At 46.2% G+C, this 14,187-nt stretch overlaps 1 protein-coding gene across 2 annotated transcripts; it reads left to right on the plus strand.

Annotated features, from left to right (window-relative positions):
- The first annotated feature begins 65 nt into the window (after positions 1-65).
- On the plus strand, positions 66-13,949 carry dcaf17 (ddb1 and cul4 associated factor 17). Of its 2 annotated transcripts, XM_056289060.1 has the most exons (14): positions 66-195; positions 1,858-1,961; positions 2,096-2,186; positions 2,301-2,437; positions 2,540-2,618; positions 6,113-6,202; positions 6,284-6,391; positions 8,074-8,176; positions 8,322-8,464; positions 10,139-10,248; positions 11,238-11,325; positions 12,547-12,630; positions 13,485-13,640; positions 13,756-13,949. In XM_056289060.1, the coding sequence occupies exons 1-14, from the start codon at positions 73-75 to the stop codon at positions 13,861-13,863; spliced, it is 1,524 nt and encodes a 507-aa protein (XP_056145035.1). In that variant the 5' UTR covers positions 66-72; the 3' UTR covers positions 13,864-13,949. The 2 variants fall into 2 exon arrangements, with proteins under 2 accessions (XP_056145035.1, XP_056145036.1); XM_056289061.1 differs by lacking the exons at positions 8,074-8,176; positions 8,322-8,464.
- The last annotated feature ends 238 nt before the right edge of the window (positions 13,950-14,187 follow it).

The following is a 14,187-nucleotide window of genomic DNA, read 5'->3' on the forward strand; positions in this document are numbered from 1 at the left end:
CGCCAATGAACAGCATGTCCCCCCCGGCCGGCGTCCTTCCTCGACTGAATTAGCGTGATGCGCCCCCTAGCGATGGGGAGTCGTCGGAGAAAAAGAAGCGTCACCGAGATGCTGGGCTCGAGGTCCAGCGGTTTGTCCGATGCTGGCGCGTTGTTGAGGCTGAATTTAAAGATTTTAAGAGCAGTCATCCTCCAGGTAATTACCAGCACGCACCTTTTAATATTAATCACTGAACATCTCGTGACCCAAGTACTGGGGCTGGACAGTTGACCCAGGGCTGACCAGCATCCTCTTTCAGTGAGATCCCAGATAGCATCCTCTTTCAGTGAGATTCCAGATAGCATCCTCTTTCAGTGGGATCCCAAATAGCATCCTCTTTCTATCCCAGATAGCGTCCTCTTTCAGTGGGATCCCAGATAGCGTCCTCTTTCAGTGGGATCCCAGATAGCATCCTCTTTCTATCCCAGACAGCATCCTCTTTCAGTGGTATCCCAGATAGCATCCTCTTTCAGTGGTATCCCAGATAGCATCCTCTTTCAGTGGGATCCCAGATAGCATCCTCTTTCAGTGGTATCCCAGATAGCATCCTCTTTCAGTGGGATCCCAGATAGCATCCTCTTTCAGCGGTATCCCAGATAGCATCCTCTTTCAGTGGGATCCCAGATAGCATCCTCTTTCAGTGGGATCCCAGATAGCATCCTCTTTCAGTGGTATCCCAGATAGCATCCTCTTTCAGTGGGATCCCAGATAGCATCCTCTTTCAGCGGTATCCCAGATAGCATCCTCTTTCAGTGGGATCCCAGATAGCATCCTCTTTCAGTGGGATCCCAGATAGCATCCTCTTTCAGTGGTATCCCAGATAGCATCCTCTTTCAGTGGGATCCCAGATAGCATCCTCTTTCAGCGGTATCCCAGATAGCATCCTCTTTCAGTGGGATCCCAGATAGCATCCTCTTTCAGTGGGATCCCAGCTAGCATCCTCTTTCTATCCCAGATAGCATCCTCTTTCAGTGGTATCCCAGATAGCATCCTCTTTCTATCCCAGATAGCATCCTCTTTCAGTGGTATCCCAGACAGCATCCTCTTTCAGTGGGATCCCAGATAGCATCCTCTTTCAGTGGGAGCCCAGACAGCATCTGGATGTGGGCCACTTCAGGCAATGATGCAGCAGTGATGGCCTTCTTCTGACCCTGACAAAATGGATGTGAGCCGGAAGTGGCCCACATGTATAATGGCAAATATGGCCCAAATATGCCAAATCAAACGTGGGCCTTTTTTGGCAAAGACACGGCGCTCTCGGCAACATGGAATCTGGATGTGACCCTGAAGTGGCCCGTGTGGTAAATGGTGAATATGGCCCAAATATCACAAAATAAATATGGGCTACCTTTGGCAAATATGTGGCACATGCGGCATTGCTATGACTTGGTTCTGGCCCAGATCTGGCAAACAGGAGCAGACCGCCCAAGTGCCATCATTCCACGCGGTATGTGGGCTGGATGAAGTGTCGGGTGTGGGACGGGTCCGGGCCACAGCAGTTTTGCTATCTGGGATTGTACCGGGGATGAAATTGGGATAATATAATAGTGTAAATATAATAATGTAATATCGTGATGCACACGTTGTCTAAATTAATGGTAACAAGAATTTATCCTGAATTTTTTTCACAAAAGGATATCTGAAATATTTGATGGGAATATTATTTAAAAATCTAGTTTTGGTTTGATAATATAGGCTGCTTGACATTGATAAACAGAAATGGTTCAGTGGGATGAACCCCGGTTGGATCCTTATGTTCATAGTGATGGTATTTTCCTTTGCCCAGCACTACTGAGTACGCTGCTCTGTTTATTGTAGGACCACAGAACATTTACCAGAGTGTGGAGCAAGACCTCAAAATCTACAATATCATATGAGGATGGGAGAATCTATTTTGAGAATTTCCGGAGTTGCTACAGTAGGTAAGTATATGTTTCAAGGCACCTCCTCTGTAAGTTGCATACCTACCTAATTGACATCAGCCTTCATTTAAATAATACTGACAGCAAGTTAGCGTGCTTATGATACAGTGAGTTGTCTCCTCTTCTGTTTACAGCATTCATTCAGAGCCACAGATTCAGTACATGTTGCCCAAATGTTCTAAACTGGAGAAAATCGAAAATGCGTTACTATGTCAGAGCCCACTTGTGAGTGAATCTGGATGGCCAAGTTGAAATTTCAGCAATTGCAATGCGTTATTTGAAATGGTTATCCTACCCCGTGGTTCTCTAAAAGTTGCACCTGTGTGTTTTCCTTCACAGGACAAAGCACTGCCCAATCCATCTGATCATAAACCTTGCCTCTTGGCTTTGACGGCTGATAACTGGCTGTATCGTCTAGCTGCTCAGACAGGCGATGTACTTCAGAAGATTTACCTGTCTCCACACTTTAAGTTCAGGTATCTCGGGATTATTGCGTTCTGTGCTCCATGACTGAAGGCTGAATCACTTGATTACACTTTTACTTCAGTGTAGAAAACGTTGTTATTGGTTTTTGGCAGATACATTGGTTGGGATGTTCCTCAAGAGACATTTTATCTCAAATCTACTCAAAACAAAGGGACACCTTTAGCAGGACAGGTAATGAGTTTTAATCATTTAATGTTTTATAACCTGTTTTTTTTTGGGGGGGGGGGTGTTCTTTATGCTCCCAGCTAAAGAGACATACAGTAAAAGACACAGGCAATTAGATAATGTGCACCTAAGCCCTGAGTTTTCATTGCTTGGAGTTTTCTGGTGCACTATATATAAGTTTATAAGTCATGAATTAATAACAAGTGATATATAAATATATAATAAATTACGTGATTTTTGGAGATCCTCACAGCAAGAAGGTCCTGGGTTCGAACTCCGGGGTTGTCCAACCTTGGGGGTCATCCCGGGTGGTCCTCTGTGTGGAGGTTGCATGTTCTCCCCGTGTCTGCGTGGGTTTCCTCCGGGCGCTCCGGTTTCCTCCCACAGTCCAAACACATGTAGGTCAGGTGACTCGGCCGTACTAAATTGTCCCTAGGTGTGAATGTGTTGTCTCCCCACCTGCCGCCCGATGACTGCTGGGATAGGCTCCAGCAGCCCGCGACCCGAATTCGGATAAGCGGCTTGGATAATGGATGGATGGATTTTTGCAGACCCTCTTCAGTAATGTGATAGGCTTATTACAAAATTCTTCCATATCAGTAGGCTCAGGATGGGAATCGTGGATATAAAACACAAATATGTTTCTAAGCATCCTTTGATGGTTTAACACAAAGAGATTGCCTCCAGTCTGCGAGGACATTAAAAAATGAATGAAGGCACCCCTTTGTTTATTTTTTATGAAATATTCCTCACTTGATTTGGAGTTCAGATTGTTTTTTTTTTCAAGTTTATTATTGTATCTGATCTGAAACTGAAAATACCGAAAATATTTTTTTATCAACTCATCTTCAAATGTCCCACTGCCATTCAAGGCTGTCTGGTTAGATTGGACATGTGCAATTCACCTACTTTTTTTCAGTTTTACCTGGTGGCAACTATATTTGTGGCAAATACACTCGATGTGTCTTCACACACACATGTCGATCTTTTAACCACCCTCACGTGTGTTTGGATATCGCCATACATGGTGGAATTTCTTGCAGCATTATATAATATTTGAGCAGCACGGTGGCTCCGGGTTCGATCCCCGGGGTTGTCCAACCTTGGGGGGGTCATCCCAGTGTCGTCCTCTGTGTTGAGTTTGCATGTTCCCCCTGTGTCTGCGGTGGGTTTTCTCCGGGCGCTCCTGTTTCCCCCCACCATCAGAAAGACATGCATGTTAGGGTTAGTACTCCTGTCTGTGCCCCTGACTGAGGCATGGCAAGACGAACTGGGGTTGGTCCCTGGGCACTGCACGGCAGCTGCCCACTGCTCCTAGCTACACAGCTAGGATGGGTTAAAGCCATCCATCCATTATCCGAACTGCTTATCCTGCCCTCAGGCTCACGGGGATGCTGGAGCCTATCCCAGCAGTCATTGGGTGGCAGACAGGGAGACACCCTGGACAGGCCGCCAGGCCATCACAGGGCCAACACACACACATTCATACCTAGGGGAAGGAAACTGGAGCACCCAGAGGAAACCCACGCAGACACGGGGAGAACATGTAAACTCCACACAGAGGACGACCCGAGACGACCCCGAAGGTTGGACTACCCCGGGGCTTGAATCCAGGACCTTCTTGCTGTGAGGCGAACGTGCTAACCACTGCGCCACCGAGCCGCCCAGTATATCAAATATATCATATCAAATATCAATAATATGCATCGATCAGCCAAAACATTAAAACCACTATGCGTTTGGGGAATGAGGGCTAGTCTGTCTGGTCCGATCCCACAGAAGAGCTACTGTAGCTCATATTGCTGAAAAAGTTAATGCTGGCTGTGATAGACAGGTGTTGGTACACACAGTGCATCACAGCTTGCTGCATATGGGGTTGCATATCTGCAGACCGGTCAGAGTGCCCATGATGACCCCTGTCCACCGCCAAAAGTGCCTACAATGGGCACGTGAGTGTCAGAAACTGGACCCTAGAGCAATGGAAGAAGTTGGTCTTGTCTGATGAATTGTGTTTTCTTTTACATCATGTCGATGGCCGGGTGCATGCATGTGATTTACCTGGGGAAGAGATGGCACCAGGATGCACTATGGGAAAAAGGCAAGACGGCGGAGGCAGTGTGATGCTCTGGGCAATGTTCTGCTGGGAAACCTTGGGTCCTGGCATTCCTATGGATTTTAGTTTGACATGACCTACCTACACATTGTTGCAGACCAGGTACACCCCTTCATGGCATCGGTATTCCCTGATGACAGTGGCCTCTTTTAGCAGGATAGTGCACCGTGCCACACTGCAAAAAATATTTAGGAATGGTTTGAGGAACATGACAAAGTGTTCAAGGTGTTGCCTTGGCCCCCGAATTCCCTGGATCTCGGTCCCATCAAGCATCTATGGGATGTGCTGGAAAAACAAGTCCGATCCATGGAGGCCCCACCTTGCACATTGCAGGACTTAAAGGATCTGCTGCTAACGTCTTGGTGCCAGATACCAGAAGACACCTTCAGAGGTTTTGTGGAGTCCATGCCTTGACAGATCAGAGCCGTTTTGGCGGCACAAAGGGGACATACACAATATTGGGCAGGTGGTTTTAATGTTTTGGCTGATTGGTGTATATCTGGTTTGTTGTCTGAGTGGTCTTTCTTATGTCAGTAAAACCCCTTGTGCCCTGCACACTAATGTAAATGACTACAGAAGTAATATTCATATGGGTGACGTAGACGGGTAACAACATTTAATGCATTTAGAAACTTTGGCATTCAGAGAGTGACACCAATAGGTGAGGATCATAATAGGAGACTTTCACAATATGAACCTTATTGGATTTACTCTCATAATGCCATGTCTTCTCATGGTTTAGATGTAGAGTTTATCAAACCTTTTCTGTAGTTGCCTCTAACATGTCCTACCTCCTCATTTTTCCTTAGTGTCCAGGTGTACAAACCTCACCCACATCACACATTCGAAAGAATTATGCATCATATGCTATTGAATACGGGCGGCACGGTGGCGCAGTGATCGGCGCGGTCGCCTCACAGCAAGAAGGTCCTGGGTTCGAACCCCGGGGTCGTCCCGGGTCGTCCTCTCTGTGGTGTTTGCATGTTCTCCTCGTGTCTGCGTGTGTTTCCTCCGGGTTCTCTGGTTTCCTCCCACAGTCCAAACACACGTAGGTCAAGTGAATCGGCCATACTAAAATGTCCCTGGGTGTGAATGTGTCGGCCCTGTGATGGCCTGGTGGCCTGTCCTGAGTGTCTCCCCACCTGCCACCCGATGACTGCTGGGATAGGCTCCAGCATCCCGCAACCGTTGTTGGGTTAAGCAGCTTGGATCATGGATGGATGGATGTTATTGAATACTTTTTAAGTTCAGGCATAGTGTGAGAATAATTTTCTCACCTGCAGTCCTGGATATAAACCCACGATGTGTAGAACACTTTCGCTTGCGCTGCCCCTGGGTGTCCCAATAAAATTATTCTAAACACTCTTATATGTTTAAAATTTCACAGTCAGGTTTGAATCAAGGTACCTTGATGCACTTGGCCATCTTCCATGTTTTCCCCTTGGAAATTGTGGGAATTTTAGAGATCACAAAAGAGGTATGCGTAGTCTTCTTTTTATCCTTCTAATTTGTTAATGCGACTCATACAAGTGTTAAGGTTGTGGTAAATTTATTTCAGGTCTTTGGGAACAGTGTTACCGATGCTGTTTTAGCTCAAGGAGTCCTTTGTGTCTCTCACAGCAACAAGTCAGTGAAGCTTTACAGCTGTGAACACATCCTGAAGAAGGTACTTTTTTTTATTCTTTAACAGTACACATTTTCTAACTTGCATTGCATATGGTTGAATACTTCAGTCAATTTAACTAGTAGAATCAGAATAATCTTTATTTGGGCATGTATGTGTGCACATACATGGAATTTGACTCCGGTGTAGTGGCTCTCGATGTAATTGCATAGAATAACAACACAGCATTCTTCAGGAATATAGTATACAAGGATTGACTATATACAGGTGAAACAAGAAAGCAATGGTGCAAAGATGCTGGAATAGATATGTTAGCAGGGTACTTATATACATGAAGTAGGTGGACATGACAGAATATACATGTATACGTGCAACATACAGTATGTACAGCATGCTTAGATTTATTATGACAATGTTAAGTGTTTATCAGAGTGAGTCTGTGGAAAGAAACTATTATTGTGTCTGGTTGTTTTGGGGTACAGTGGTCTGTAGCGCCTACCAGAGTGGAGGAGTTGGAACAGGCTGTGACCAGGGTGTGATGGGTCTACAGTGATGTTGCCTGCCTGTTTCCGGACTCTGGAGGTGTATAAGTCCTGAATGGACAGCAGGTTGGCACCGGTGGTTTTCTCTGCCGTTGCAGTCTGTCCCTGACCTGTTTGGTGGCGGATCCAAACCAGACGGTGATGGATGTGCAGAGAACGGACTGGATTATTGCAGAGTAGAGCTGAATCAGCAGTTCCTGAGACGGGTTGAACTTCCTGAGCTGATGGAGAAAGTAAATCTTCTGCCGGGCCTTTTTTAATGATTGTGTCTGGGTTGGATGCTCACCTTAGGCCCTGGGAGATTGTGGATCCCAGAAACCTGAAGGTTTCCACAGCAGACAGTGGTGAGGGGGTGGGGGCATTGTTGGTGGGCTCCTCCTGAAGTCCACTGTCACCTCCACAGTTTTGAGCGTGTTCAGCTCCAGGTTGTTATGACCGCATCAGAGGGCCAGCTGTTCAACCTCCCATCTACATGCAGACTCGTCACCATCCCGGATAAGGCCGATGATTGTTGTGTGTCATCTACAAACTTGGGGAGTTTAACAGACGGTTCTCCTGAGATGCAGTCATTTGTGTAGAGGGACAAGAGCACAGGGGAGAGCACACACCCCTGGGGGGGAACCAGTGCTGATTGTCCAGGTGCTGGATGTGATTTTCCCCAGCCCCAGGGGTGGTCTCTTGTAGATGGCGATGTCCTGCAGGCCTCTCCACACAGACGCAGGATTGTTAGCCGAAAACCTGTTTTTCGGCTTTTCAGTGTGTAGCCCCTTTTGGCTACTCTGATCTCCTTTGTCGGTGTGTTTCTTGCTTGTTGTAGAGGATCCTGTCACCACTCCCGTAGGCCTCCTCTTTGGCCTGATGAAGCTGCCTGAGTTTTGCTGTGAACCAGGGTTCATTGTCATTGAATTTGTGGAAAGTTTTGGTGGGCACGACACATCCTCAGAAAAGCTGATGTAAGATGTCAGTGTCAGGAAGTTCGTCCAGGTCTGTAGATGCAGCCTCAAAAAACACTCCAGAATCAAAACCATAGCACCCGATATCCAAAAGCGATGTGCTTATGTCATTTACCAATATTTAGCGCTGTCTATTTCCTTTTGAGTTGGGGAGCTGCTGCCCGTCGCTCTGCTAATCTGGTGTAATCTGATGTAATTGGATCTAAAAGGCCCTTTTTCTTTTTTCCAGTATATGACAACAAAACTGACTCTTGGAGAGCAGAGTTCCTTCAGTGGGGGAAATAGAGTCGGGAATGTTCCTTTGGGTATTCCTGTGAATATCCACTTCAACGGTAAAGCGGTTGTTCTTTTTGTCGGTCCACGCCGGCAGGACGCCTTTGTCAGACAATTTTCCCCAGCCCATAATAAGCCTGATGAAGACTAATGTCTCCCGCAGAACAGCAGTACTGATTTTTCTTTCTCATTTTTATTCCCCAGATTGCCCTCCAGTGCTTTTTGAGGTGTCTTGTTCTAGCTATAGTGTACAAATCGGAGGCTGCCCATGGCACTATATTTACACACCGCCGCACAAGAAACACAAGGGAACCCACCATATCTGCTCGCTGGAGGACAGCATTTTGGTATTTTTTTAAGTACAGGCTTAATATAATATGAAAAATATTGTCATTTTTGTATTTAGTGTACAGCATGTTATCAAGCCGGTAGTAGTGGTAGCCAAATTTCATTTAGGTCAAAATAAAGCCACAAAGTACTTAACAATCACACATTAACAACATGTACAAACAGCAGGCAAACTGAGATTAAAATGAATGTAAGCTAAGGACCCTATGAAGGCCTGACAGTTAATTTTAGTATTGGAAAACGGTTTTAAAAGCCGAGCAGAGTCCTTCCCAGCCTTTTATGTGGCAGAATATTTACCTGGGAGTTGACGGGAGCCATTTGAAGGCTTTGGTTTAAGGGCCACAGATGTTTGTGACAGTCATTGTCGTCAGCTGTTGGGGAGAGTAAAGCCTGAATAAACTCCACCAAGCCGCTCTACAGAGCGGCATACCCAGTCCTACGTTTTATCCCAACATATGAGGTATCAAAAGACTCGCCTTCATTTGTTATGGAAAATGTCTCTTCTGTTGTGTGTTGGTTCTGTGTTTTGTCTATGCTCCTCACCACATAGCATTCTAAAATAGTCATAGGGGAATGAATTACACCACATTTTACATTAAGCCATTGGAAATGACTATTTTAGTGCTCATCGTTAAATATGTCAACATCCACTGTGGCGTAGAGAATTACAATGTTGGGAGGGGGCATCAAACCACAGCAGTGGTAGCAGTAAATCACTGTTTGATCCATCCATTCATTACCCAAACCGCTTATCCTGTTCTCAGGGTCGCGGGGATGCTGGAGCCTATCCCAGCAGTCACTGGGTGCCAGGCGGGGAGACACTCTGGACAGGCCACCAGGCCATCACACAGGGCTGATAAGTAAATCATGGCACGGTGGCGCAGTGGTTAGCGTGGTCACCTCACAGTAAGAGGGTCCTGGGTTCGAACCCTGGGGTAGTCCAACCTTGGGGGTCGTCCCGGGTCGTCCTCTGTGTGGAGTTTGCATGTTCTCCCCGTGTCTGTGTGGGTTTCCTCCGGGGGCTCCGGTTTCCTCCCACAGTCCAAAGACATGTAGGTCAGGTGAATCGGCCGTACTAAATTGACCCTAGGTGTGTGTGTGTGTGGTGGTGTGGGGGGGGCCCTGTGATGGACTGACTGCCTGTCCAGGGTGTCTCCCCTCCTGCCGCCCAATAACTGCTGGGGTAGGTTCCAGCATCCCGCGACCTCGATTGTGATCAGCAGCTTGGATAATGGATGGATGGATGATAAGTAAATCATAAGAGTAAAAGACGCTTCAGGTGTTCAGTTCTTGATGAAGGCGGCCTACCTGCTGGGGCTTTACAAACCAAATAGTGTAGTGAAACAGAAAACATGGTATTCTGGTGCAAAATCCTTGGTTTAAGAAATGCAGTTCTTCATCAAGTGTGCCCCCCCCCCCAAAAAAAGCCCAAACGCTGATTGACTTCCAGAGTTGTTTGTTTTTGTATCCTCCAAATGCTGAGAGAAATTGTCACTAAAAAGCTTGTCAACATATTTTTTTAGTCAATGTTTGAATCTTAATGTTTGGCCCCCAAAAAAAACGTGATTGGTTTTCAATAATTTACAATTATTCTGACACCTGTGTAAATGACAAATTAATGCATGATGATTGCTTCGCCATAGGTTTGACATAATTTGTCCTTGTGGAATTAGGCAACTAATGGAATACAGGAAATGAACCGTTGCTCTCTGGAGGATGACTGGATCTTCTTCCACCATGACGACTCGGGAAGAATCATTCACTTTGGACCGAGCACCATAAAGTGAGTACCGCGGTAAACTGACCCAGGCAATACTATTGAATGCATATAACAGGGTTCCCACACGTCCTGGAAAACCTGGAAATTCATCAAGTGGTTTTCCAGTTATTGAAAACACCTGACAAATAATCAAATTTGATCAAACGTCCCATATATTATCGAGATCATAGAAAATAGTAAAGTTAGGTTATGAAATTGTATTATTATCCACTTAGATGGCCTGTTTTTATTGTTATTTGTAGCCTAGATTGGTACCTAATAATAGTAATAATAATAATGTTATCCTGGATGTTTTAGACAAGTGATATAATTTGAAAACAACAACCCCCCTCCCTAAAACAAAAAAAAAACATGCATCAGTGTTTTATGTTGGGGGGGGGGGGGGCATATTTAGTGACCAGAGTCCATTTAGAGACTATTGAGGCTTCCTCGGCGGCCCGGTGGCGCAGTTAGTGCAGTCGCCTCACAGCAAGAAGGTCCTGGGTTCGAGCCCCGGGGGTAGTCCAACCTTGGGGGTCGTCCCGGGTCGTCCTCTGTGTGGAGTTTGCATGTTCTCCCCGTGTCTGCGTGGGTTTCCTCCGGGTGCTCCGGTTTCCTCCCACAGTCCAAAGACCTGTAGGTCAGATGAACCGGCCATACTAAATTGTTTCTAGGTGTGAATGTGTGTGTGTCGGCCCTGTGATGGCCTGGCGGCCTGTCCAGGGTGTCTCCCCGCCTGCCACCCGATGACTGCTGGGATAGGCTCCAGCATCCCCACGACCCTGAGAGCAGGATAAGCGGTTCGGAATAGATGGATGAGGCCTCCTCTTACTGTTGACATTGAATAGGACCTTCCTTGAGTTCTGTATATCTGAGCAAAAGTTTTAGGAAGTGATTTCTTTGAGTGGGAACCCTGATAGAACCATTTAGCTTTCCAAACATTTTCACATTTTCCTAATTATATCATCATACTGGACACGCTCTCAGTGATTTTGTAATCTTTTTCTCCCAAGTGTGTTAAAGATTCTGAAAGGGCTCAAGAGCGGTATGCCATGTGAAGTAGTTGTGGATTTTTCCATCGCTGCGCATCGAGACGTCAGTGTAAGTGTAATATGTATTTGCTCCGTGGACCTGCTATGACAGAAGTAGACTTTACATACAGGAGGCTCGCTTTAATCAAGAAATGCAGCCTGACCAGTTCTGCTCGACCTTTACCAAGGGATGGGTACCGAAACCCGGTATTAAATGCACACCGGCGCTAAATTATTAAAGACTGTACTAGTGATAAGCTCCGACGTTGATGGTTCTGCTATCGGTGTTGGAGAAATCAAGAAAATAAATTTCCTGTTTATTTAGGCTACACAGATGTTCTCCTGCACCTTTTATTTCACCACCTCCGTGTCTAATTTGCATTTGTCTATGATGCATTTTTGCTATTCCCAACCCAGAAGAGAGGTCTCTCTCTGAGCCTGTCACTGACGTGCACACACACACACACACACACACACACACACACACACACACACACACACACACACACACACACAGAGCGCCTGCTCTTAGTGACAATGGCGGCGAGAGAACTAAACGGTCAAAGGTCTGGTTATGGGGCATCCAGGGGTGGCCATTTTGTTAGCCGGAGGTAACACGGGGATTTGAATCGCCGGTTCAAATCCCCGTGTTACCTCCGGCTTGGTTGGGCGTCCCTACAGACACAACTGGCCGTGTCTGCGGGTGGGAAGCCGGATGTGGGTATGTGTCCTGGTTGCTGCACTAGCGCCTCCTCTGGCCGGTCTGAGCACCTGTTCGGGGGGGAGGGGGAACTGGGGGAAATAGCGAGATCCTCCCACGCACTACGCCCCCCTGGTGAAACTCCTCACTGTCAGGTGAAAAGAAGCGGCTGGCGACTCCACCTGTATGGGAGGAGGCATGTGGTAGTCTGCAGCCCTGCCCGGATCGGCAGAGGGGCTGGAGCAGAGACCGGGACGCTCGGAAGAGTGGGGCAATGCGCCAGGTGCAATTGGGGAGAAAATCCCCCCCAAAAAAGTAACGCCCTGTCCAGACATGAGAAAATAAAGCAACATTAATTCTGTTCTCAATTTGTTTTGTTTTTTTCTCTTAAAAAAATAACAAAAAGAACCGATAAGAGTAGGAAGTAGTACCGTTAAGATCTTAACGATACCCATCCCTACCTTTACCAGGACAAAAACTTAGTTATGTCACTTAGTTACGTGATGATGTCCTCACTGTAGAAACGTGGAATGGTGTTTCCATTCCCTGGATAAATTCCTCACCAGTTTTCCTGCTCTTGATCTCCTGTAGGTTGACTCCCAAGTCGTCGTCACGTCCTCAGGTCGCACAGTGAAGAGAAGAGCTCAACAGCTGGATGATGACCCGGACCAAGAGGTGTCGCAATGATTAAGCTTTCCGTATTAATACTTGACGCCAAACTACCGTGATGTGTTTTTCTAACCTTCTCTGCAAGGAAAATTACAGCCTTTTAACCGCTCAGCACCGATTACTTTACCGTCCTCCTCATCAAATACCTGTTTGTTTGATAATGTGGAAGTTGTGTAGCGTGTTAGTCACTGTGACTTGCTGTATGGGATAAAATGATTCTTTGGCTGCAGAATTATCCAGTCGACATGTCAAATTTCTTTGGCATAGTGCCCTAAAATCAACAACGCAGATAGCAAAACTGCTGTGGCTCGGACCCGTCCCACACCCGACACCTCATCCGGCCCACATACCACGTGGAATGATGGCACTTGGGCGGCCCGCTCCTGTTTGCCAGATCTGGGCCAGAACCAAGCCATAGCAGTGCCGCATGTGCCACATATTTGCCAAAGGTTGCCCATATTTGTTTTGTGATATTTGGGCCATATTCACCATTTACCACACGGGCCACTTCAGGGTCACATCCAGATCACATGTTGCCCAGAGCACCGCCTCTTTGCCAAAAAAGGCCCACGTTTGATTCGGCATATTTGGGCCATATTTGCTATTATACATGTGGGCCACTTCCGGCCCACATCCATTTTGTCAGGGCTAGAAGAAGGCCATCAGTGCCGCATCACTGCCTGAAGTGGCCCACATCCAGATGCTATCTGAGAACCACAGTGTTCTCCATGCTGGAGTTATTATGCGTCATAGTGTGACGCTGGAGATGATAACCTCAGAATGTGAGGGTGAACTTTAGACCAAGGGGCCGTCAAACATCCCATTAAAAGAACTTGGGGAAATACCCTTTAATTTAACAGACCTTCCGACTGGTGGAATACGAAGATGAGCTGGACCTTCTGGCGGTCGTGGTAACCGACTCTGAGGAGGGGGAAGCAAAAGCTCACGTCAGACTGTTTGACAACAAGAGCGGGGACTTGCTAAAGACCGTTCCTCTGGCAGGATGTTGGGATGAGGTGAGTAGCTGACACAACTCCAGCGGTACCCAAGCTAAAAAAAAAAAAATTTGAAATTTCGAAATATGTTTCTATGCATTTATGTGAGCCACATTTGTTTTGTTTTGTTTTCTAGACTTACTGCCATGGGGTGTTCATCGACAGAGAGACTATTATTCATATAGGGCAAAAGAACAACAACTACAGCTGCAATGTTTACAAACTCCAAAACAGCAGAAAATAATGTTCTGATGACCAGCACTCCTCGGTTGAACACCGCTCCACTGTGAAAGCATTTGATGCCGAATGAAAATCTACTTTTATATATATATATATATATATATAGCAAATACTTGTGTCTCAGGTGGTTTTTTTTGTTTGTTTTTGTTGTTGTACAGTTTACTATTAAACACGATGAACACATTCACGTTGGGGGTCATTTTCTCTTAATTTTATTAAGTGAACTTAAATAAAGTTCAAGTTTGCTTGTTTGTTTTATTTTACTGTGTTCTGTAAGGTGTCCTTGAGTGCCCGGAGAGGCGCCCACAAATAAAATGTATTGTTGTTA

The sequence above is a fragment of the Lampris incognitus genome, chromosome 11 (assembly GCF_029633865.1).
Source record: "Lampris incognitus isolate fLamInc1 chromosome 11, fLamInc1.hap2, whole genome shotgun sequence".
NCBI classification, from domain to species: domain Eukaryota; kingdom Metazoa; phylum Chordata; class Actinopteri; order Lampriformes; family Lampridae; genus Lampris; species Lampris incognitus.